The sequence below is a fragment of the Larus michahellis genome, chromosome 12 (genome assembly GCF_964199755.1).
Source record: "Larus michahellis chromosome 12, bLarMic1.1, whole genome shotgun sequence".
In the NCBI taxonomy this organism is placed as follows: Eukaryota; Metazoa; Chordata; class Aves; order Charadriiformes; family Laridae; genus Larus; species Larus michahellis.
Window position 1 is genome coordinate 7,133,491 of NC_133907.1, and position 22,099 is coordinate 7,155,589.

General features: G+C 38.8%; 1 protein-coding gene across 2 annotated transcripts in view; it reads left to right on the plus strand.

The window, feature by feature from the left end:
- Positions 1–22,099, plus strand: part of LOC141750189 (disheveled-associated activator of morphogenesis 2-like) — a 44,292-nt gene that overhangs the window by 8,294 nt on the left and 13,899 nt on the right. For both annotated transcript variants that reach the window (XM_074604881.1, XM_074604882.1), the window contains exons 2-11: positions 4,442–4,546; positions 6,409–6,495; positions 8,453–8,626; positions 10,151–10,299; positions 12,486–12,662; positions 13,278–13,698; positions 13,882–14,044; positions 17,173–17,284; positions 20,926–21,016; positions 21,582–21,668. In XM_074604881.1, the coding sequence (XP_074460982.1) occupies positions 4,442–4,546; positions 6,409–6,495; positions 8,453–8,626; positions 10,151–10,299; positions 12,486–12,662; positions 13,278–13,698; positions 13,882–14,044; positions 17,173–17,284; positions 20,926–21,016; positions 21,582–21,668 (1,566 nt within the window). The remainder of the gene's footprint in view (positions 1–4,441; positions 4,547–6,408; positions 6,496–8,452; positions 8,627–10,150; positions 10,300–12,485; positions 12,663–13,277; positions 13,699–13,881; positions 14,045–17,172; positions 17,285–20,925; positions 21,017–21,581; positions 21,669–22,099) is intronic.

The following is a 22,099-nucleotide window of genomic DNA, read 5'->3' on the forward strand; positions in this document are numbered from 1 at the left end:
CTCATTTGTACAGGGAGCAGGATTTCTGCATGACTTGGTTTTGTTGTCACAGGAAATGATAGAGCTTGGTGCGTATTAGCTATGATCTTCACCTAAGTAAACCTGAAATAATGTCTCACTGAATCGTGCCAGTATTTGTAATAATCAAGATCATATATATAGCTGACTGGCAGCCAGATTTCTTGCTGTACGTCTCCATGGGTGTACGTGCACACATTCCAGGAGTCCTTTTGCATTAGATTGCTGTCATATTATTACGATTCAGGTAAGATGGCCCACAGAATAAGAATAAGCTGAGCAAAAGCCATGTAGCTCAAATTCCTCTGTAGGTAATGGAGAGAAAGATGTGCCAGATAATGAGACAGGTCTTAGATGCAGCGAATTGTCACCTAGAGAATTCCAGGGAGCTCCATTGACTGCATGGGAGTCACAGCAATCCTGTGGTGGAGTGGGGAATGTGAACCAGTGTGTACTAGAGGACAAGTCAGAAAGCAGAGACAGAGGAAGATGTTCGCCTGTCTCACCCCTGAACGCTTACCCATGTTCTGCATGCCTTCCACTGCCTTGCTCAACCAACTGTAAATGACTCAGATGACGTGGCTTTAAACCCTCTTTCTTGGTTGATGCTCAGAAGGTCTGGGGACTTTTCTGGGTTCATTAGAGTAATATTTCCACAGTGTGGAGACTACACGCAAAACCTTCCATACCTCTTAGGGCCTCCTGTGAGACTGTGCTGGGTAAATGGAGAGTGGCAGGAAGCCCTGGAAGGAGTCCTGTAGAGTACTGTGTTGGCAGCTGCCCAAGAATAAGCCAGAAATCTCATATCTTGCCACTAAACACATTTTATACTATGTCTAGGCCAAAAATATAAAAACCTCACCCTGCAGAGTAATGGATATACAGAGAATGCCTGGAGCTCTATGCTCTTCCGTCAATTGTGAGCGTTGATTTTTCTTTCAAATCACTTACATGGCTATACTGAATTTTGGTGAGTGATGAAAATTTAATCTGTGTTAAACAAGCTTCTTTAAGCTGGCAGGTAGACGAATGCATTATTAACACAATCTCGTGTATTTCCTTAATGTGCATGCTTTATAATAGAAGCATTTAAATTTTTTCTAAGTTTTGTTATCCAACCTCATACAAAAACATTCTGTTTTGTCGCACCAGTCAAATTCTATTAGGCAATATAACACGATCTGACTTAGTGGCATTTCAGTGGATAATATGACAAAAATTGTTTCTTTTTAAGAAAAAAATATAACCAAAAGAAACACAAGAATGAGCATTACAAAAATTGTGATGTGCTGAGAGAAAAGCCCTACAGACACCAAATGATAAAGGTCAGGATCTGTTATTCAAGTCTTGTTTGCAAGTAAAAATACCATGCTAACATGAGGTTGTCAAAAACCTAAGTAAGCCAGACAGACTTCTGACAAATAATTTTGACAGTTCTCATAAGCTGGAAAGTGCCTTTTTTTGCCTCTCTTGTCTTTTGAAATGTTTCCCTCCTGCTTACAGATGTGCAGTGAGAAAGAGAGTTAACAGAGACGCTAAAACAACAGGGTGCTGTTAAAAATAGCCTGTACCAAACACTGTCTTTTGTGTGCTCTCTGGGGAACGCATTAACTGTCAGTAGTCTAACTTACTAACTAATCTTCCTGAATTTGCAATATACAAAATGATTTGCTTCTCTTTTGCAAACATTTTTCTTCATACATTATTAAGCAAATTAAGAGATGTTCCCTGTTGTTTTCATGTCTTGGGCAGAATTTCATTCCAGTTCAAAGGAGACTTTGGTGAAGGTAAGCAGAATGAAGAGTTGAATACTTCACAGAGCCAAAAATGCATCCTCTTCTGCAATTCTTTTGTAAAAGTAAAAAAAAAAAAAAAATTGAAAATTTTCAGCAACGCAAAAGGGAAACAGTGAATTACAGGAAAATGTCTTGGTAGAGATGTTGTGGCAAGGGTTTTTGGTCTAGACAGAATATTTGGCCAGACAGACAGACCTTAAGATACCCAGCGCTTCGGGAACTGCAGAGCATGGAGCCTGCTTGCACAGGGACAGGGATGGTGACCCAAGTCACCTATATCCCAGAAAAAAAATAATCAAAGCCTCATATTATTCAAGTTGAAACTCTTGTTTTCTTGGTCACTCTTAGGAAGCATCCCTGCAGATTTGCGCCATATATTGTGTAGCTGGATAACACCACGAGATTCAAACGAGAACTGAGCTTGTTCATTGAGTTATGTCAGTACTGGAGCAAAGGAAATACATACTTCTGTTTGTGTTAATCAGACTGTGCCTTTGACATAAGGCTACGAGGTTATCCTTATGTTACCGTTGTCATCCTGCTGCAAAATCTTTGAACCCGTCTCCATACAAAAGGGCCTAACAGTTGCAAAAATACTGTCCAACTTCCTATCAAGAATTGCTATCCTGCATAAATAGGATCTTGCGCTCTAAAGCTGGCAGACCTTAGCCTAGGGGAAACTATATATTTCAATTCAAATATATCCATATTCTCATTTGCTTACACAGAGCCTGTTCAGTGGGGAATTATCTTGTTGAGATCTAATCGTATACAGTGTATGTGTGGCGTAAATATACGGCCATTTAAAATTCAAATACAGAATGTGGAGGTCATTGTAGGAAACTTCTGTGCCTCAGCAAGTGTGAATGAATTATCAGGCTGCTTTCATACTTTCCTCACTGTTCACATTACTATTTGCAGCTGGGAGCTATGCCATAAGTTACCTTTATATTAGCATTGAAAATTCCAAGGCTTTAAAAACAAAATATTTCTTCTTCTTTTACTCCCAGTTTTATTTGTAGGCTGTAAAAACATACAATGCGTCTGTTGATCAGGAAATGGTTGCGATGTTAGAAATTTGGTAAGCTAAAGTGTGTGTCGTGTAGTGCAGCTTGGACAAAGAGAGAACCTGTGGATTTACTGGTCCCCGAACTCTGTGGTGTGAAGGGGTATTTTTATGTTGCCCGTCAGGCTTGTGCCGGGTGGCTGTGGTGCTTGGGTGGGTGGAGAGGACCTTGTTCTGCTGCAAGGCTGCGGTGCTGGGGTTTTTAGCAGAGAAGCTGCTGTATCTGTGGGGAGCTGTAGGCGTAGGTAAAGCAAGCGGCTGGTGAGGACAGGAAGGTGCTGGGGTGGCAAAGCAGCTGCAGCCCTGCTGCCTGCTCTGCCTGCTCCTCGCCGCCTTTTCCTTTGGCAGGAACAGCAAAACCCGGTCTAGGTCTTGGTGCCTCGCCTTTGGGGTAGCCAAATTCAGGTTTGCTTGCTATTCTGAGATGCTTTGAGCTGCCTTGCTCTGACTGCGTTGGTCCCCGCAGCAGGTCTGGCAATAGGGGTGTAGGGGAGCTCCCTGTCCCCTTCCCCAAGGCGTCTCCCCTGCCCCTTGCTCCTGCACAGCCTGGGTAATGTTCCTGGGGAGGGCCCTTCACCTGGGAATCCACGTGGAAGAGTTTTAAAACTCTTTCAAAAGATTTGAACGAGAGATTTTATTGTAGTAATTTATCGCCTGGTGACGGGGTCATTCTCCAGGGGGGTAGGAAGCATTGTATATCGTCGCTAACTGAGTATTGTAGCTAAGCTACTGCGTAAAAAGAAATCACAAATTCCTGAGCTTTGGTGGTAAAACCTACATGCTCCTTCCAAATTCCCAGTTCTGCTGTTGTCGAGGAATGGATATCACACAAGGGAACTCTTTGGTCTGTCTCAAAGGGAGGTGGTTTATTCCTTCTACAAAGTCTGTGAAAGAGCTTTGCCAGAAGGGTAAGTGGATGTGGTTCTGGGTCCCTGGTTACTCCTCTTGCCTTTTTTTCTTTGCTTGATTCCTGTTTGGCGTTGCAATCCCCACCTGGTCCACTAGCGACATAAATTTATGAGTAAGCTTATTGACAGTGCAATGTCCTTTTTTTGGTAAAAGAAAGGGGAAGTGTAACGCCGGCTTGTTAACGTGTTCAGATAAGTTCACATGACAGCGGCACCTGCTCATACCAACAGCAATTTTTCCCCCCTTCACCCTGAAAATCTCAAAAACTCACGATTTTTCTTTCATGTTGTCTGTATGCAATACTTTACACCACGGGTAAGACAGAGGCAAGCATGCAAAATTGATGTTTTCACTTCTTGACAGATTTTCTAACTAAAAAAGATTTCCTCCTGGCAGTTCTATCTCCAGATATTACCATCCCATCTTCTAAAATTGTAAAAGCCCCTGTATATTTGATATCTTGTGGACTCTCACCAGGTTTCAAAGGGAGATTATATTTGCTGGGCAGGTTGTTGATAGAACATAAAATATGAAAGAAATTGTAATTCTGTGGCAGATACCGTAGCTGTAACTGTCACAAGCACCCTGTATCGTTAATAGCCAAATGAAAAAAACAGTCTCTAAAAACATTTGATTGACTTTTTTTTTCCAGTTAAGCCAGGAAAAAATCCTCAAAATTATGAACATGGTGAAAAATAAAGAAGTGAGCATTGAAGGAGCTTTGCACTTGGCACAGAAAGAGGTATATGCTGAAAAGGTAAGGTCACTCCTTTGATCTATTTTGCAAGACATTCAAATGTATGAGCATATTCTGGAAAGCCTGGTTGAGCATTAGTATGTCTGTATCGCTTTCAAAGATGCAGTCCCAAATTGTGCAAACATACACACTCCGGTTTATAACTGAATATGTCAGGTACTAATGGCTAATGCTACCTGTATGTAATGGATATCCCATGCAGATGCTGCAACTACACTGATGTCATTAACTGCATTAAGTAGTTTAAATCTAGATCAACTGTGTTGATATGAGTTTTGTTATTCTGAGTGCAACATCAAGTACTGTAACAATAAACGTAGGGCAAAATCCTTGTGCTGATACCATGAAGCACCTCAGGAAAATGATGGATCTAATCTCTGAGGGGTCTCCTAGTGTTGGGTTGTCCTTGGCGCCTGACTGGTCACCATAAGAGGGTCTGGCAACTCAGCATTATGCAAGAATGACTGGCTACAAAGTGCAACGCCCGGGCAAGTGTGACTCAGTTCTAACATTTCCAATGGTTGGCTCTGACCTTCCACCAGGCGAAAGTAGAATCACTGTAAAGGTGGCTTAAAACTGGTTTTGGGTCCTACAACAACATAGCCTTGCTGAGCATAGGTCAGAGTCCAAGAGGTCTAGTCCAGAAGTTTCTTCAGGATCAGATTGAGACACAAAGAAATTATTTTTCTGCTGTTAAAGCCCTCATCTCTCCACTGACAGTCAGAAGTGAATCATTAGCATCTCTCCATTTTATAGAAAGCATGGAAGTAGAGAAAAGTAGAAGTTCATAACGGTGAGTGGAAATAGTTTGAGAATGGGGAGTACATTAATTGTGTGCATTAGTACAACAGCCTTGTTACTCCTCTCTGTAATCCCTGTCTGGTATCTCTCTCATTGCAACCTCTGTCCATCGTCACCGCAGAAGTGCCAGCAGAGAGTTCTCTGGAGAAATTTTCACTATCTATTTCTCCTTCTGCTCAGGATTTTTGAACTAGCCTCCTTATGGGAGCATCTCCAGGAAACAGTGAAATCTTATGAAGTGCTAATGACACAATCTGAAATTTTTTTGCACCGCAGGAGCTGATAGTGATTTTTGAGATAAACCTGGTGCTTTTTGGAATTTTTAAAAATAGCTTTCTGAACTGCTTATTAACTTCTTGGCTGGAAAGAAGTAGAAGGAGAAGCAAAAATACATACTAACAAAAAAGCAGGGCAAGTCTTGCAGGAGGGCTGCTGTCAACAAAAATCTTAAACTCAGCAGTGTAAGATAACATGGAAATATATTCTTGGAATAAGAAGAGAAAGGGTTCCGTTTCTACTTCTACTGTGTTAAAGTTTTTGTGACAGCTAACTATTAGCAACAAATCAAGTTTAATATATCTGGATCTTCCTTTCCCTTCCCTGCATTTTCCTCATATAATACAAGGGAACAAAGATCTTCCATTTTACTGCACCACATTCAAGAGTCTGTAAATATTTTTCTTTAACTGATGATGATTCTTGTTTGCTGCTTAGCCCATTTAATAGACTGCTTGTACTCGTGTGTTTTGAAATGTGTTTAGTACAATTCCATGGGCTCTGCTCTTCTCCTTCCTGTCTTCCTGCTTTCTGCTCTCCCTTCCAGCTTCCATCGCAATCTGTGATCCCTTCATTAATTCGCGGGAGTTGTGGAGCTTTTGTGCTTGTGAAAATCAAGTCAGGAGGATGATTCCATGTATCTCCATGTGGAGGTCTTCTGCAAAGCCTCCAGTGCTGTTTGAACACTGTTCACTGAGGGAGATTTCACCCAAGAACAGGACTGGATTTGAGTGGACAAAAAATAACAGTGTGGACGTATGGCTGATTTCTGTTCTGTTTTCTAGGATCCACAGGATTTGCTAACTGGCTCACAATTTAACTTCAGTATCTACAAATATAAACACTATCGGTGGCAGAAACGAATTTTGCAGGTAACTTTAAAAATTCTCACTTTTGAAGAATTTGTTAAAAATATAGGATGCTTATGTTGCTCCAAAAATGTTATGAGGTAGCTTAATACACCCTGTGCTTCAGCGACCTATCAGAGAGGTACAAGATATTGACCAACCTTCTACCTTTTACACCAAAATTACTCTGGGGGTAATATCTGAAAATCCCTCTACTGAGGCTCTGGGAAGGATACAAAATGGATTTGATGATCTAAGAGGTTAATTCACCTCTAAAAAACATGATTCGTCACCAAGATGACTGATTATAATAAGCTCTGCCTGGGAGTTGTTCTTATTAGTTAGGAACAGTAAATGCATACAAGTGACGGAGGCATACTTAAATACCTGTCCCTTTTGACAGGACATCACTTCAACTGCACTCTCTAAAACTTTGGGAAGAAATGTTCCTGGGGATACTTAGAAGGTTCCTTTGGCAGGCTAAGCATTTCATCCCTCATTACTCTGTCCTGTGAATTCTTTTTTTTTGACATTATGAACACTTAAGGCTTTATTGACTCACTGTATCATAATGGGACAACACTTGAACGATATTAAAGCAAACTTCTGTCGATAATAGCTGATGGTGATTTCCTGATTCCATGAAGTCAGTGACAAAGGTTTCATGCTGTTTCTAGGAACCTGGATTTCACTGAATTTTTCCTGCCATTTGCACAAAATTTGATAATGAGCAAGTCAAAGTCACACATGCTAGAGCGTGTCTTCTTGTTTACTATATCTCAATTGTAGAAAGTATAATCTCCTTGTTTCCCTCAATATCCACTGTTTTTTGGAATTAAATGATTATTTGTTTAGACATAAAGCTGATGGAAAGATGGAGAAAGCTTTATTAGATGTGTTTGGGAATCTGGAGCAGTTTAAATCCAGTTCTGCAGTTACCAGCACCCTTCAAAGTCAGAGATAATAATGAGAATGGTTCTGACTTGGAGCTTTCCTACTATAAACAGAACAGAGGGAAAGGCCACGGTGTTAGCATTTGGTTAGCGTGGGCTGCACTATAGGAATGAAAGATGCCAAGAATCATTTATGACCAAAGGTAAATATCTGACTCAGGTGAGATCTGAGGCTCTTCTGAGTTTGTCTTCTCTGTGGGCCGCATTCACTGAAGCTGGGCAGTCAGATAATATTCACATCTTATTGTATCAACAAAGCTGTTTCTGCTCAGCAGGGACTTACACATAGAACAGATACTGGAATCTGTCTGTACCAGTTTTTAACACTGCAAATATAGATTGTGCAGTGGCAGAATAATCTTGCTTTGAAGCAAACAATTTTTAATTATTATAGCTGTGAAACAGCAATAAAATAAATTTATTGTCTGTTATCATCACTCCCTTCACCTATACATCGATGTATCTGTGTATCTATACATACAGACAAAAAAATCTGTGTTAGATAAGATCTAAACCAAAACACAGTAATATTTACATCAGAAACGTATCTCTCAATAGTATCCTCTTTTCCTGACACAGAAGTGACTTATAAAAATAACCACCTTCACTTCATTTTAGTACTGGGGCATAGGTTGAACCAGTTAGTAATTGAATCTCTGCTGAGATGGTCGTGCCATTAGTTTGTGCCACCAGTGCTGCTGAATGGGAAGTTTTTTCACTGGGTTGTATAAGACAAGGAGAATTTAAAAAGAAATAATGTTTCAGAGTGATAAATTGATGCTTATTCATCAAAAGAGATAGGAAAACACAGTTACAATGAATATCTGTTTGTTTTGTAAATATGACAAATATAGTACAGTATCTTGATGATGGAATGTCATTTTTTATTCTATCCATCGGCAAGATAGATACGTATTCTAAGCTGGTCCTTTATCTAAATGCCCTTGCATGGTAATGTTGGGGATGCTGCCTTTCCCTTTCAACGAGGAGAGCAATGGAGTCAAGTAATGAAGAACTTTCTATTCCAGATTGATTTCAACACAAAGACCATTTTTAACATTGAAAAAGGAATTATTAAGAAACAGTTCCCCTTCTCACAAGTCAAAGCCTGTGAAGATACTGAAAGGAGGCGCTTCAGCATTGTGTTTCATGGGCGACAAGATTATGAGCTGGAAGCAGTGTCTCTTGAGGATAAAAGGAAGGTAAGTTTTTACAATGTCATAGACAGATTGCTATAAATAACAGATAATGTTATGGTAGTACCCAGCAGGTCCCAATCATAAATGGGAATTGTTATGCTGTGCACCGTGCAAGCAAAGAAGTAGGTATGTCTTTGTTCTGTGTATGTTTGTACACAGAACAAAGGGAATGTGAGTTCAGGATAAAGTTTGGCCTTAGGATTTTGCTGCAGTTCACTAGGACTGAAGATGTAAAGCCAGCTCAAGACATGATATGAAAGTGGATGCATTTCTTCAGCCACACCTTGAATATAACTCGTCTGAGATTGTATTAAAACAAGCAAACAAAACTGATGACATGCACAGTTGAACCTTAATTGAAATTTTCTATGCTTCTTATTTTTTTTATATATATATGATATTTATTAAAATGCATGCTTTTAAGAATGAATGAGGCCACCCTGATGGCATGAAAAGGAAAAGACCGAGTAGTTCATCTTTTACTATCAAAATACACTGAAATTATAAAATTATCAGAGGAAAACAGCCTAGGTAAAACTAGATATTTGTTTAATTGAATGATTCAGTGTTGCATGATTTTGTCTGAGCCGTTTGATTTTGAGGTCTCAGCTCCTTTTGAGTTTAGGTTCAATTAAATATTCCAAGTAGTTAGTGTAATTAGGCTCTACGCTTGTGAAGAGCCTAATTGTGAAACTCGAGTCGTGACATTAGCAATAGATTTTCACCTGAATGCAAATATCCCATGTTTTCAGGTGTGATCAAGTCTTGGAGTTTGTGTCATCCCACTGCTGAGACGCTGAAGCCAGCTGCACAATTTAGGTTGAGATACAAACTCTCAAAAAGCATGGAAGAGTTTGCATCCAAACTTCTGATTCAACCCATCTTTAAGGGGATTTTTGAAGAGGGATTTGTGAAACTTAACGGTTCACTCCATGTGCAGAAACTTTGATTCCAGATGAACAGTACCGTATAGTTAATTAGATAAATTTGCAAAATAGATTACATTTAGCAGAAGGGCTCAAAAAGGCACATGTCTTCTGTAGTAAGAATACTCAAATATGGCCCTGTATAACAAAAAGAGTGCTTTAAATTCACACCCACCTTAATCCATGTTATTTTCAACTGTAGGTAGGCCTCTGTTTTTCTGCGGGGTTTGTTTGAGATTTCAAGCTAAAGCAATCAATTACTACTTGAACTTGAACTGAGCTGAACAGAAGCTCTGTCCTAGTTTGCTTTGTATATGAATTAAAAAAAGTAAAATGATGTTTTACAGTAACCTCTCCAGAACAAAATTATATTCTCCTTCCACTGACAGGTTTAGAATGGTGGCCATAAAACCAAATTGCAGTTAAGTAGTTCAGCATCATAGAAAGACCCTATTTATTTTATGTTAATGTATGTCACCTATTTGGCTGCTGCTTATAGTGTTGTCTATCATTTTTATACTTGAAAAATCCACCTATTAATGTCTTATTCAAGGGAATTAACATGGAAAATATACTCTCTCTGCTGCCACTTATTATATAGATAATGTACCTTCTGAGCAGAGTTATACAGAGCAATTCGTACAAGAGACCAGCAGAGTCCTGCTCTGGAAGACCTGTGGAAGATGATGTGATACATGAAGGACTGTTGGATCTGCAGCAAAATACTTTTACATCCACTGAATGGGTCAAGTACGAACGGCACTTTTGTAGTCCTCTGGGTTGTGGATTTTATTAAAATTTCTGATAAATACCTTGAGATTTTAATTTGCTGATAACAAGTTGATTATTTAACTGCTTTTTAAAGTTAAAACTTACATGCCAAATCTGCATGAGATGAAAACATTGAAATTAACTGTTAGCGCACTGGTGGTATGCAACAAAATTAAGTTCTGATGTGTGCTAGAGACTGCTGTGTGCATTACCTATACAAAAATATAACGGTGATGGTGGTAAGAGTGATTTTAAAGGTTGGACTTTTTTATGTTTACCTCTTTACTTTTTACTCCATTTTCGGCCATAAGGAAAAAGAAAAAAAGACTAGCAAAGCAGACAAGGGGTATAGGAGTCCTGCTAGGGAATATTGACTCACACTTGCCAAATGGCTCCCCCAAAATTCATAATTAATTCTCGTAATGTTCTGAACTTCCCTCCTGTGGGGGTGACCAACCGTGGCGGCCTAATTGGGGTGGTGGTTTCAGAGACAGGAATCATTATTCAGTAGAAAGTGAACTGTCTCCATCATTTCATTCAGCCCCTAAACCATCAGAGAGAAGCCTGACTTCTGCTTACGCTTATTCTATTCCTGAACTAGTGGACCAGCCACCATGATTTTACATAGTTTGCTACCCATCCTACAGACAACCCACCCTTCCCCTGAGCCAGCTTCTAAAATACCTGGAAATTGCTTATATTATCAAAGGAGAGAAGGGGAGAAAAAAACCCCTTCTACTAAAAACTAATAAAAAAAATTAACATTGTAATTATCTGCACAGGGCAATTACCTCAAAAGACTTCACAGTTCACAGAAAATTATTTTAATTGTTTTTAAAAGGCTACCGCTGTATGTCTTGTAAACACTATCCTCAAGCGTGTCCCAGGATTTGTTACTTTGCAACATTTAACAAGTTTGTTAACAAACAGAAATTGGTTTTTATTTATCTTGTGGAGCAAAGCCCTTGTTGCTTTCTTCTTGATATTAAACCTCTCTTTTTTCGGTTAAAGTAAATAATGGTGGAAACATCTGGAGATCCGATTAAACTATAAGTCCCTGCTTTAAAGAAAGGAGAGATCAATATAACTGCCAGCTCCATTAAACAATTCTTATCACTTTGACTGTTTATGTGGGAATAGATGCAATTTATATTTTATGTTTAATTCTTCTAGAGCAGCTAAACTTATTTAAATTCCTCATAGAACACCTTAATCAACTAGCCACACCTTGAAGAGAGAGTGGAGGAAAAGAAAGGTCTGATAGAACTGTCAGAATGATAAAGAAATGCAGTAACACTCAAGAAAAATGAGAATGCAAATGCTTAAATAAGAATAAAACCCACCTACAGTAAAGCCCCACTTGTTGAATGTGGAGGCTTTGTTATAATCAGCAGAGCAGAATCCTGGAAGAGAGAGTGAAGCAGAACATTTTGCTCTAATAGAAGCTGTCTATGGGCAGGCAATTTGTGCCAGGATTAATTTATAATTTAAATAGGTAATACCCACACTTTGGCACAGTCATTTCTGATGGAAGACCTTGAGAGTAGAATACTTTGACCCCTTCCTGCCAAGACTCATGGGAATGGGGGGGCACCAAGATCAGTCCTCATGGAGTAAGAGCATGTGCAGAGGCATTTCTAAGAGAGGGAGAGTTATTGGACTATAAGTTTGGGCACTAACTTACATTATGGTGATTTGTTTATAGCTTGGTGACAGTAAAACCTGGAAGGCACAAACTCTGAAGCCTATGAGCTTCCTGGTCACATAGTGACTTCCTTTAAAAGCTCATAGTCCAAGAGACTCACCATCCCAAACAAATGAGAAGAATAAATAGAGGGGGAGGGACAGAGTGTAGCTAACATATTAACAGGACTTGTGTGATTTTTACTTGATAGTCAGATCTTCTTAGTTTTAGCTCTCTCAATAGGCACGGCAGGCTGGAAGTTCATATTTGATGTCACAGTTTATTTACGTGTCAGATGAGAATAAGAAGCCCTCATCTCAAGGTTTTATGCTTTACTATTGATACTTTTTGACTGTTCCATGGAGGATGCTATAAAAATGTGGAGACTTATTGACATTAGAAAATGCTTTAACAAAGGCAAGGCTTGTGTAAATAAGTAGTCAGTGAAGAATGAACTGTATCTCCATTCCTTGTCCTTCAGGTACTTGGTACAACTACGTGAAGGAGAATTGGCTTTGTATTGCATAGGTCTGGGAGGAAAGAACAAGACTGCAGACCCTGTAACAAACACAATTAATTTGTCAGATGGTAATGTGAGTGTCAGCAAGGAGAATGGATGCAGTACTTTTTCAGTTCAGACCAAAGGACACAATTATTTGTAAGTATAGTTGGTAATTAACAATTTGTTAAAGCAGAACTACTGAAAACAAGGTCAAGCAACAGAGACTCTCAATGTCCCAGAATAAATACAACAGTGGAGAAATGAGGCCATCGGAATTATATAGATTACCCTTCCTATTGCTCTGCAGTGATTTGATGAGTATTTTAAGGAGGAATCAAAAGTACCACATTGTGGAATTGAGAAGATACATTGAAATACTGCCCACAAAGACTTGTCTAGTTGTCATGCCAGCAACAAGTGAAGAGATGCATCATTCAGCTTGATAGGACAGATGTGTGAACAGGCTCTGAGTAGCTTGTGCAACAAGCACAGTAAGACGTAGCACATTGTTCACCTTCCCCCAAGGTGGAGAAGAGGAATTACGAGGTAACTGCACCACAAAGTCAATATATGGCAAAACTTCAGCTCTCTAACCTTAGACACATAAGAAATTAACTCTGTCTGAAAAGGTCAGAGTCAGCAGCACTGGGCTCCTTCAACAAGTAAAGCTGCTGAACATCATTCTGCTTAAAAAAGAAATATCTCTGGCTGTATTAGGCAGCATGTTATTTACACTTCCTAGTGTTTATATATGACATTCTTAAATTTCAGGTTTCGAATACCCTTTACTGTCCAAAAGAATAGGACAGAGGATGTTAGCAAGCTCCAGAACGAATGGGTGTCTCTCATAGAAAGGTATTGTCAGCTGTGCAAGGGTGCCTCACTGCCTCAGGAGGGATCTCAAGGATGCACCTCCTCCGAAGCAGATTATGAGGATGTTACCGTACCCCTGAATGAACAGAAAGAGGAGGCCCTACACTTTGGTGTGAGTGCTGCAACAACCAGTCTGAACAAGTCTTCAGACCCCCAGCCTGCAGAGGAGGAAGCGGCCCCAGCATCACCATCTCTTCCACTTCCCAGAAGTAAGGCAGAGGTACCGCCAGCCCCACCTGCGTTACCGCAGCCCTGCAGCCTCTCTCCATCGACAAAGAGAACCAAAGCCTTTCACTGGGATGTTGTTCCTTGTGATAAGGTGAGGACGAAACTGATGGTAGCTGTTAAAAAAAAAATAATACTGTAGCCTGTATTACATGTATAGTTATAAAAGTACAGTTGTGCCACAAAACAACCTGGATGCCTTTCCCTATGTTTGGATGGAGCAAAGTGCCTCTGTTCTTTTGGCTTTTTGTTTACCCTGTCACTCCTATATTTTTAGATTCAGAAATCTATCTGGGGATCGTGTGACCCATGCAAGAAAAAAATAGATGTATCCAGACTCTGCAATCAGTTCCAGATCCAGGACACGGCAGTATTTTTGGGCAACGAACCTTCAGTGAATCAGCACATCATGTTAGATCAAAAAGTTGCACATAACTTCAGTAAGTATATTACTGACAACTGTGTACTCTATCTGGAATCTTGGGGCGAGCACTGCATGCATTTTCTGTTTGTACTTTCTGCCATTCAATAGGCAATAAGACAAGCTTGTTTCTAAATCATCTTTTAATTCAGTGCCGCTCATTTATAAAAATAGACCTCATGTCTCAGTTGCTCTAAATGTGGTCCTTAATGTTGTAGAGTAGAAACACCAAGCTTCTCCTCTTCTGGTACAAATCATGTGGATGTGTCATTGAGCTGTGATGCTATTGTCTTAGGGCAGATATGTAAAATCACGTGTGACACCTGTGAAGTCAATGTTAAGACTCTGACTTCAAAGGCTTCTCGAATTCTGTGGGCTGCCCAGGTGAAACAAATGAACAGAAACAGCTTGGTAGCTAGAATTTTGAGTACTGTGCTCAGTCTCTCTGCCACATTGAGTTCAAGAATATCATGTAGGTGTAGATGGGTTGATGTAAGAAGCCTTTGAGGCAGCTACAAGCCAGGTCACAGGAATTCTCTTGGTGTTTCCCTGGCAGATAGCTTAGGCTGTGAATGGCTGTCTTGAATGATCACGAACAGGATCCTTCCCTCTCCTATCCCAGATATGATTCTGCCAAAGGCCTGACCTAGAACAGTCTTTCACAGCTCATGAAGCAGTTCAGCACATAGTTCTGGTCTTACTAATAAAACGATGTAAAGGCCTTTCAATTATTTTGATGACAAGTGGTAGATATTAAAAGGGCAAGAGTAATTGTTCTTCAAAGACTACTCTGATTTCTATTACAGAGCTGGTTTTCCAAAAAAGTTCTATAACCTAGAGATGTTTTAAGAAATATTACATGTGTAAAGAATTTGGGGCAGTTAATTTTGAAGTTTTAATGATTTCATCTTTATGAATATTGATAAGAAAGAATATATTTTGGAGATTGTGTGAAGTTTTAATTGGCAACTGTAAACGGAGATAACTTGTTGGAATTATTGCATCCACTGACTAACAATTTGAAGGGTTAAAAGGAAGTGAGTGATACGAAAGTGCTGTTGTAGATAAAAAGGATTCTGTAATAGCACTTTTATCTACAAAATTATTGCTGTTTCTTTGAGGAAATTTCTTTCTTTTGGTTTGCAAATAGCACCCTTCTTCCTTTTGATCCTGTTCCTCTTACAACTTTTTTCATTGAGACATTCTACATCCGTTTCTTAATCTTATCCTTAAAGTCCCATCAGTGAGATTTTTGGCATATACTTATTATAATGGACATTACTTAGATCAAAAGCTAATTTGATCCTGAGAATTCTGATTAATCTTCCTGCAAGTGCTGCAAACCACAGTTCTTAAATTAACGAATAAAAATATGAAGCTTCAAAATGCCAGTGGGTTAAAATTTCTTGAGAATTTGAGTGGGTCTCTGAACACAAGAGAAAAATGAGAGTTCTGAGAGAAGATCTGCACACTAAATTCAAGCTCAATGTTTGAGAAAATGCAAATAAAATCTAAGTTATCATCTAGTGGATTCTGATAGACAAAATAAATTTCTGCCATACAGAGAATGGGTATCAGAAAGAGAGAGACAAGAAAAACATCCTCAGATTTCCAATTAAAAAGTTTTGGGAGACACTATAATGTATATGTTAATCCAAGAATGTGGGATCTAGTGTGTGACAGACCGATATAGGAGTCAAAATTGATCGGTGCCTGTTTGTCTGTATGACACCCAGTTTCCCATACGTATAAACCTTATTTTGCCTAGCAAAATACTTCGGCAGTCTGATGACTAAAATTTATTCAGCGGCTAACTTCAACTACTGAAAATGTTCAAGAAAGTATTAAATACTTTGTAGACAGGTTGTGAATATTTTAAAATCAACATTTTACTATGAGCTATTCACTCTGTTACGGTCCGTAGACATCACCACACCTGAAGAGATACTTGGTTTAAAAGGCAAAGGGAAGCAAAATATATAAGGCATAAAAATGCATAAGAAGGAAAAAGGGAAGATTCTGCCAGGCTTAGCACTAAAGCTAGATCTTATAACAAAACTAAAAACGTGGAAAGTGTGTCAGAGGAAGAATAAATGGTATATACTCCATTGGCCAACAGTCTTCTGAGAACCATTAACAGCTGATTCGGGCCACAGCAAGATCCTATAACCTGAAAAACTCTGTTCCTTCTTAGAATTGGAGAGAAAAAAAAAAAAAAGGTAAATCTTACACTTCCTTCCTGAATTCTCCTTCCCAATCCCCTTCTGCTTCTTGTTCTGTTGTAGCAGAGACTCTAGGACAAGTTTCAAGCCAACACTGACAAACAGTTAAACCTTTTTGCTTTCCCTGCTGATGCCCTCTGTTCACTTCCTTGTGCTTCATTTTTTACCTTAATCCTTTGGTAACGATGATGGAGACAGACAGTAATTGAAGAATAACTGGCAAGACAAAGAAATCTTTTTGGGAGCAACAGCTTTACAAATGGTTCTTCATCCGTTTGGGGAAGAGGCATCTTACTTCCATCTCCCTATCACAATGCATATTATGATCCAGCCCCATGTCAGCACAGAAGTCTTAAACATTACAAAAACTCTTAATCAGATTTTAGAATATCAGTCAGCATGGAAGAAGCGAGCACTTCCCAGGTTGCCTTCATTTTGGGAGTAATTTTCCTTGCATGGACTCTAACTACCCTCTTTTGAACCCTGGAGGTTAAGCAAAGCAAGTAAACAAAATCTAGATCAATTGAAAATTTAATTTCTTTATCCTTCAAAATATTATAATATGCCAATTAATTGTATTGTTATTTAGAAAAAGAATATTTTCACTGTTGAGCTGAGTACAAGAGAAAGATATACAAACAAGTACTTGAGTACCTTCCAGTAACAGTATATTGGTAGTTCTGTTGTAAGCATTGACTGTTTTCTGGCAGAAATATATTTTGATTGACTGCGGCTATGTATATTTAAAGAAAATATGAAGACTGAGTTTTTGCATTAGCAGTTACCCTTAGCAGTTTTGGGTTTTTTTCCTGTGGTTTTTTTTTCTTTCTTTTTTTAAATCTGGAAAGTAAATATGAAATGTTTTGGTGATTTTCCTTCCCTTGAGCATTTTCTTCAAAGTAATCTAAGAATAATTTCCCTCCAGACATTTTTCTTAAAAGTTTTCGTATAAAACCAAGCGAGCTGAAAGAAAAACTGTACATTATACATGAAGAGAGTGGTGGACTTACAGATGAGCAGATTACAACACTAAGAAGGTAATCTTTGGGGTTCAATTATTTGTTTATAATATACGTTACCTTTTGGAGAAGGCATAATCTTCTGCAAGTAACGCAAAGGTCAGGAAAGGTGCTACTGAGACATTGGATCTGTCCTCACTGTGAATAGAATATTAGGGTTGCGCACTGAAATCTCAGTCCTTGCAACTGAGATGTTAGAACATGCCTCCAAAATATCACTTTCCCCCATGTTATATAGGAAATGGGATTGCAAGAAATGACAGGAAATTTGACATGATTTTGTGAAGTAGTTACAAGCAGCAGCGTTAGTAAAAGAATAAGTTGTGGCAGTCAGCAGGTGTAACTTGATGAGAAAACTTTACAACGTCTCTTACTACAGCCTTACCGTCTGTTGGGAGATCAGAAACTTTTGATGTGAAATTTTTTCTTGATTCAAAATGAGAAAAAATTTTACTGTTTTACTAAAGCAATCTTGAAAAAAGATGACACTGGCAAAGAAAGTGAGGAAGTCAATAACTGATCTTTCTTCTTCTTGTGGAATGAATTTAATTTTGGCCTTAAAATCCTGATCCTAATCAGTACATCAGCAGTAATTTTAAAGTCTGCAGAATCATGCCTGTACTCAGAAAGTGATGTGAACAGGAAGAACAGACAAGTAACATATGGAATTAATGTCATTCTGTGAGATGGCTTGTACAGAGCTTGCCTGAAGCATGAAGGGACGTGGACAAGAATCTGAATATTTAAATGTGTTATATGTGCCAGTGCTCTGGAGGAAGTTTCCATGCTGCCCCAGTGCTTTACCAGTTATACTCCACGCTGGTGCACAGCAGATTATGAGCTAGTGAAATGTGTAGAGCCCCACTCAAGGTAGCAGAGCTCTGTTGCCTTTCAAAAGCTGACCTTAAAGGCGTCATTCAAAAAAGAAAGATCTTACTGCAGTTTCTAATTGCAGTGATGGAATTGGTCAGCAGACAACTGCAGTGACATGTCTTGGACATCGAGAGTGCTCTCCAGTTACACACTCCACAGAAACAAACGGTTGGAGCTGGCAGCAGTAAAGGAAATGCCTCCAGCCCCGCAGAGTGCCTGGGGTCTGGCCAGCCCCGTTTTTGAGGGCAGCCTCTGCTCACACCTCGGTTTGAAGGAAAACACTGAACACGCTCTCTTGTTCAAGCCCTGATACAGCACTGCAGATTCAGTCCAGAGTCTCCGTGCTGTTGAAGTTGGTGTACTGCGATCACTGATTTATGGCATCTGGGCTCTTTGCCATCAGACAATAATAATGATGATGATGATGATGGCAGGGAAGCTTGAAAGATTTTATTTTTTCCTTGAAGATTTCAGAGTCCTCCTTTGATAGCAATAATGCTGAGGAAATTTTTCTAGCAATCAAATGTGTAAGAGATATTGGATGCTGTATTGCTATATGCTATTTAGGATCAAGGATTCTGTTCATGGGATTCTTATTTATTGCCAAAATCTAGGAATACATGTACAAATCTTGTAGTGAAAGGAAGCTAATTTTTTCCACCCCAACAGTTTTAAAAGTGTTACTGAAATAGATGAGAGGCATTTTCATGGCAGTTCAGGGTCTTATGGCTCCCATTCAGACACCTCATCGAAGGAGCAGACGCTTCTCTTGAAACACCAGCACTCAGAAGTTTCTCTTGTACTGTAGTGGCCTTGGCGTGACACCAGTACCAGGACACTTAGCACTTCTGAAGACCTTTCCGCTTGATTTAGGTGGTGTGGTGGAAAATTTTTACCATTGAAAACTGTGGTCCCCAGTTAACTGAGAACCTGTGGTTAAGACAGAAGTTCAAACAGGATAGTCAGGGGCTGGAAAATTCCTCTCTGTGCAAATACCTGTCACACTGTCTAAGCCTGAGCAGGAAGCCTAAATTCTGCTATTGTAGAATGAAAAATATTTAAAGCCAAACCCAAGATTTTCAAGACTGTGACCAGGGAGCAGAATGTTTTGTTCATGTATCCAGTGAAGGGTAGTGCAGGTGGTGGAATTTTATTAGAAACTTCAGGTCTTATTTTGATATGGAAACATGTGTCCATAGTTCTCTGGATGATTCTTTATCCTGTTGTCTTAAAATCAATAGCAAAGCACTCTTCGTCTCTATAAACTTAATTTTTCAGAACAGTGGGAGATTTTTTATTGTATAAATTCCATTAGAGTTGCGTTCATGTAAAAAGATATTTATGAAATGCATTCACGTATTGTTCTGCTTCCTTTTCCATGGCTTACATTGTTTAATGCTTTAAGCTTTAAACCTTCTAGACACACCGCTAGTTTCATTTCTTATACATAATACATTAAAACAATTTGATGGGATATCAGACTTCTGATTAAATCAAGATATTTGCTGTCAGTTTTTAAAAAAATGTCCTTCGAATTTACTTAAAAAATCAAATTATTTTTAATGATAAATACAACCCCTTTCATTTGCCAAAGATATCTGTTATTTTTAAATGAGAATTTATTATTTTCTTGATGATGAAGGGTGATGAATGTAATATTTTGTAATTTGCTTTAATGTAGATTTAATAATTCAAACTCCAGTAATTATTCAAATGAAATATCATATTAAATTATTGACAACAGTAACAAAAATAAATCTTATTGTTTGTCCTGTATTTAGCATGCTAAAATCTTTGCTTTATTTTTTACACCTTTGAATAAATTTCCTTACTTTTAATGAAAATGTATATCTATCCCCACGAATGTTAAGTTATACTTACTACAATTTTAGTAGGTTGTTTGCATTGAAAGCAGAGAAGATAGTAGACCCGAATACTTATTTCAGAGTCTTAACACTCCTTCTCATGTGTTTGGTATAACATCGAATTTGTTTTTCTTAACATATGCTATGAATTCCCACAGAGTGTCAGTCAGACAGGCAGGAAGATCTCCGAAGGAGGGGAACTGTGGTGTTGTGTTTATTTTTCCAAGTGGAGGCATGTTTAAAGATGTCAGTTTTCTAAAAATCTGCAGCTCTGGAGTACTGTGAGAGAATATTCTCTTACCTTATGCAGAACTCTTGTTTCATGGGCAATTAAAAAAGTTTTAGAGGTAGGAGTTGGTCAGACCGTGGGGCCCACTGGTTAATCACACCATAATATGAGTCTGCTCTGCTTTTGTGCTAATTTTCCAAAGAAGTTATTGCTGGACAGAAGTGGAACTGGCATGGCCGTAACCGCTCAGAAAGCGTATATTGTTTCTAGGTGCATCGGAAAGGTTATTGTCAGGTACGTTCATCCAATCAATGACAACAAGCCACGTATGCATCAAGCACAGAATTAACGAACCTTTTTGGAAATTATGGCCTTAACTTGTCTGTTGTGTGGTTTTACCTTTTCCAACATAGCCCATGCCATTGTAAATTGTAGATCTGCAATTGAACACAACCGACTGACTTACAAGCATTTCCAGATACGCAGGCGTATCTGCAGATTGTTTTTGCTTTCCATCACACAGTCGGCTCAAATGTCTATGATGTTTCAGGGATTAAAGAATAAATATGCAATACGTAAACCACACTAAACAGTAAGACATTCCAATGCATGGAATGGAATGATTGTTTTATGTTACAACAGTATTGAATGAAGAGGAAGAGGATGTCTACTTTTCATTTGCTGTTTTACAGATACATGCCAACACCAAAAGATGCAGAAAGGTATCAGTCATTCAAGGGGTCTCCTTCAGAGCTGCATGTGGTTGATCAGTTTATGTTAGAGGTAAGAAGGTACCGCATTAAAAGACACCACGTGCTATTTCTAGCACACTCTCTTTGACATAAAACCACTACAAGAAGCTGTTGTTTGGAACTGAAATTTACAATCTCAGCCAGAATCAGTATAAGAGGATTTATCTGATAAAGAGTTGAGACAGGTAGATATTATGAAGAGAACGGCACAGATCCCTTAGCGTCTCCAAGTCACGTGTCCTCCCCTTCTTCCAAAGTAGGAGTTGGTTTATTCTGAGCTAGATTTCCAAAATCTGTAAGCACAACAATGTATGCATTTAACCATTCTTGTTCACAAGAAATGAGTCTCATTGATTTTAATAGTATCTGTCCCTATGAGCATACAGTGTCTTATTGAATTTGTATATGCAAATGATGCATATTCAGATATGTGCCATAGTATATCTACAGATTAAGGCCTGGAATAAATTTAATGAATGGGCACAGAAATTAGGAAAACTATGGTCCAGCTGAATTACTCAAGAAATTATGAAAGATATATGCATGTGTTGGTATAAACATGAGTTTTGATTCCTTTTCTGTTCAATTCTACACAGATGTGTAAAATCCCTCACTTAAGCCAGAGGTTGGATCTCCTGCTTACTGTTCGTGAGCTCCCTGTGAGCATGAGAGATTTGGAGCCTGTAAGTAACACGCCTCCTTTATAGTGTTTTTGTAATCAACATCTGCCAGTTAGATAGTAGAGGGCCAAGCGGCCTCAGTGCAGATTTCAAAGTTGTGTAGTTGGGGAGGTTTTGGTTTGGTTTGTTTTTTTTTCCTATAGTGAAACATCTCACAGTCCATAGTGTGAGCAATTCCTAGTGTAAAAATGCAGGCCGTCTAGTATATAACAAAAACATTTCATGGCACTGTTCAAAAGTAAAAAGCAAAAAGGTTAAAAAACTTTAAAAAAAAAAAATCTCTACAGGTCATGTAGAGACTGTAAGTGACATGAAACTGTTAGAGACAGGCTGCATTTGAAATACAGTGGCACTATCGGCTGAAGTATTTGGAATACTTTTTGGAATCCAATTCATTTTATTGTGTTTGGTTAGTGATGGTACTCCACAGTACT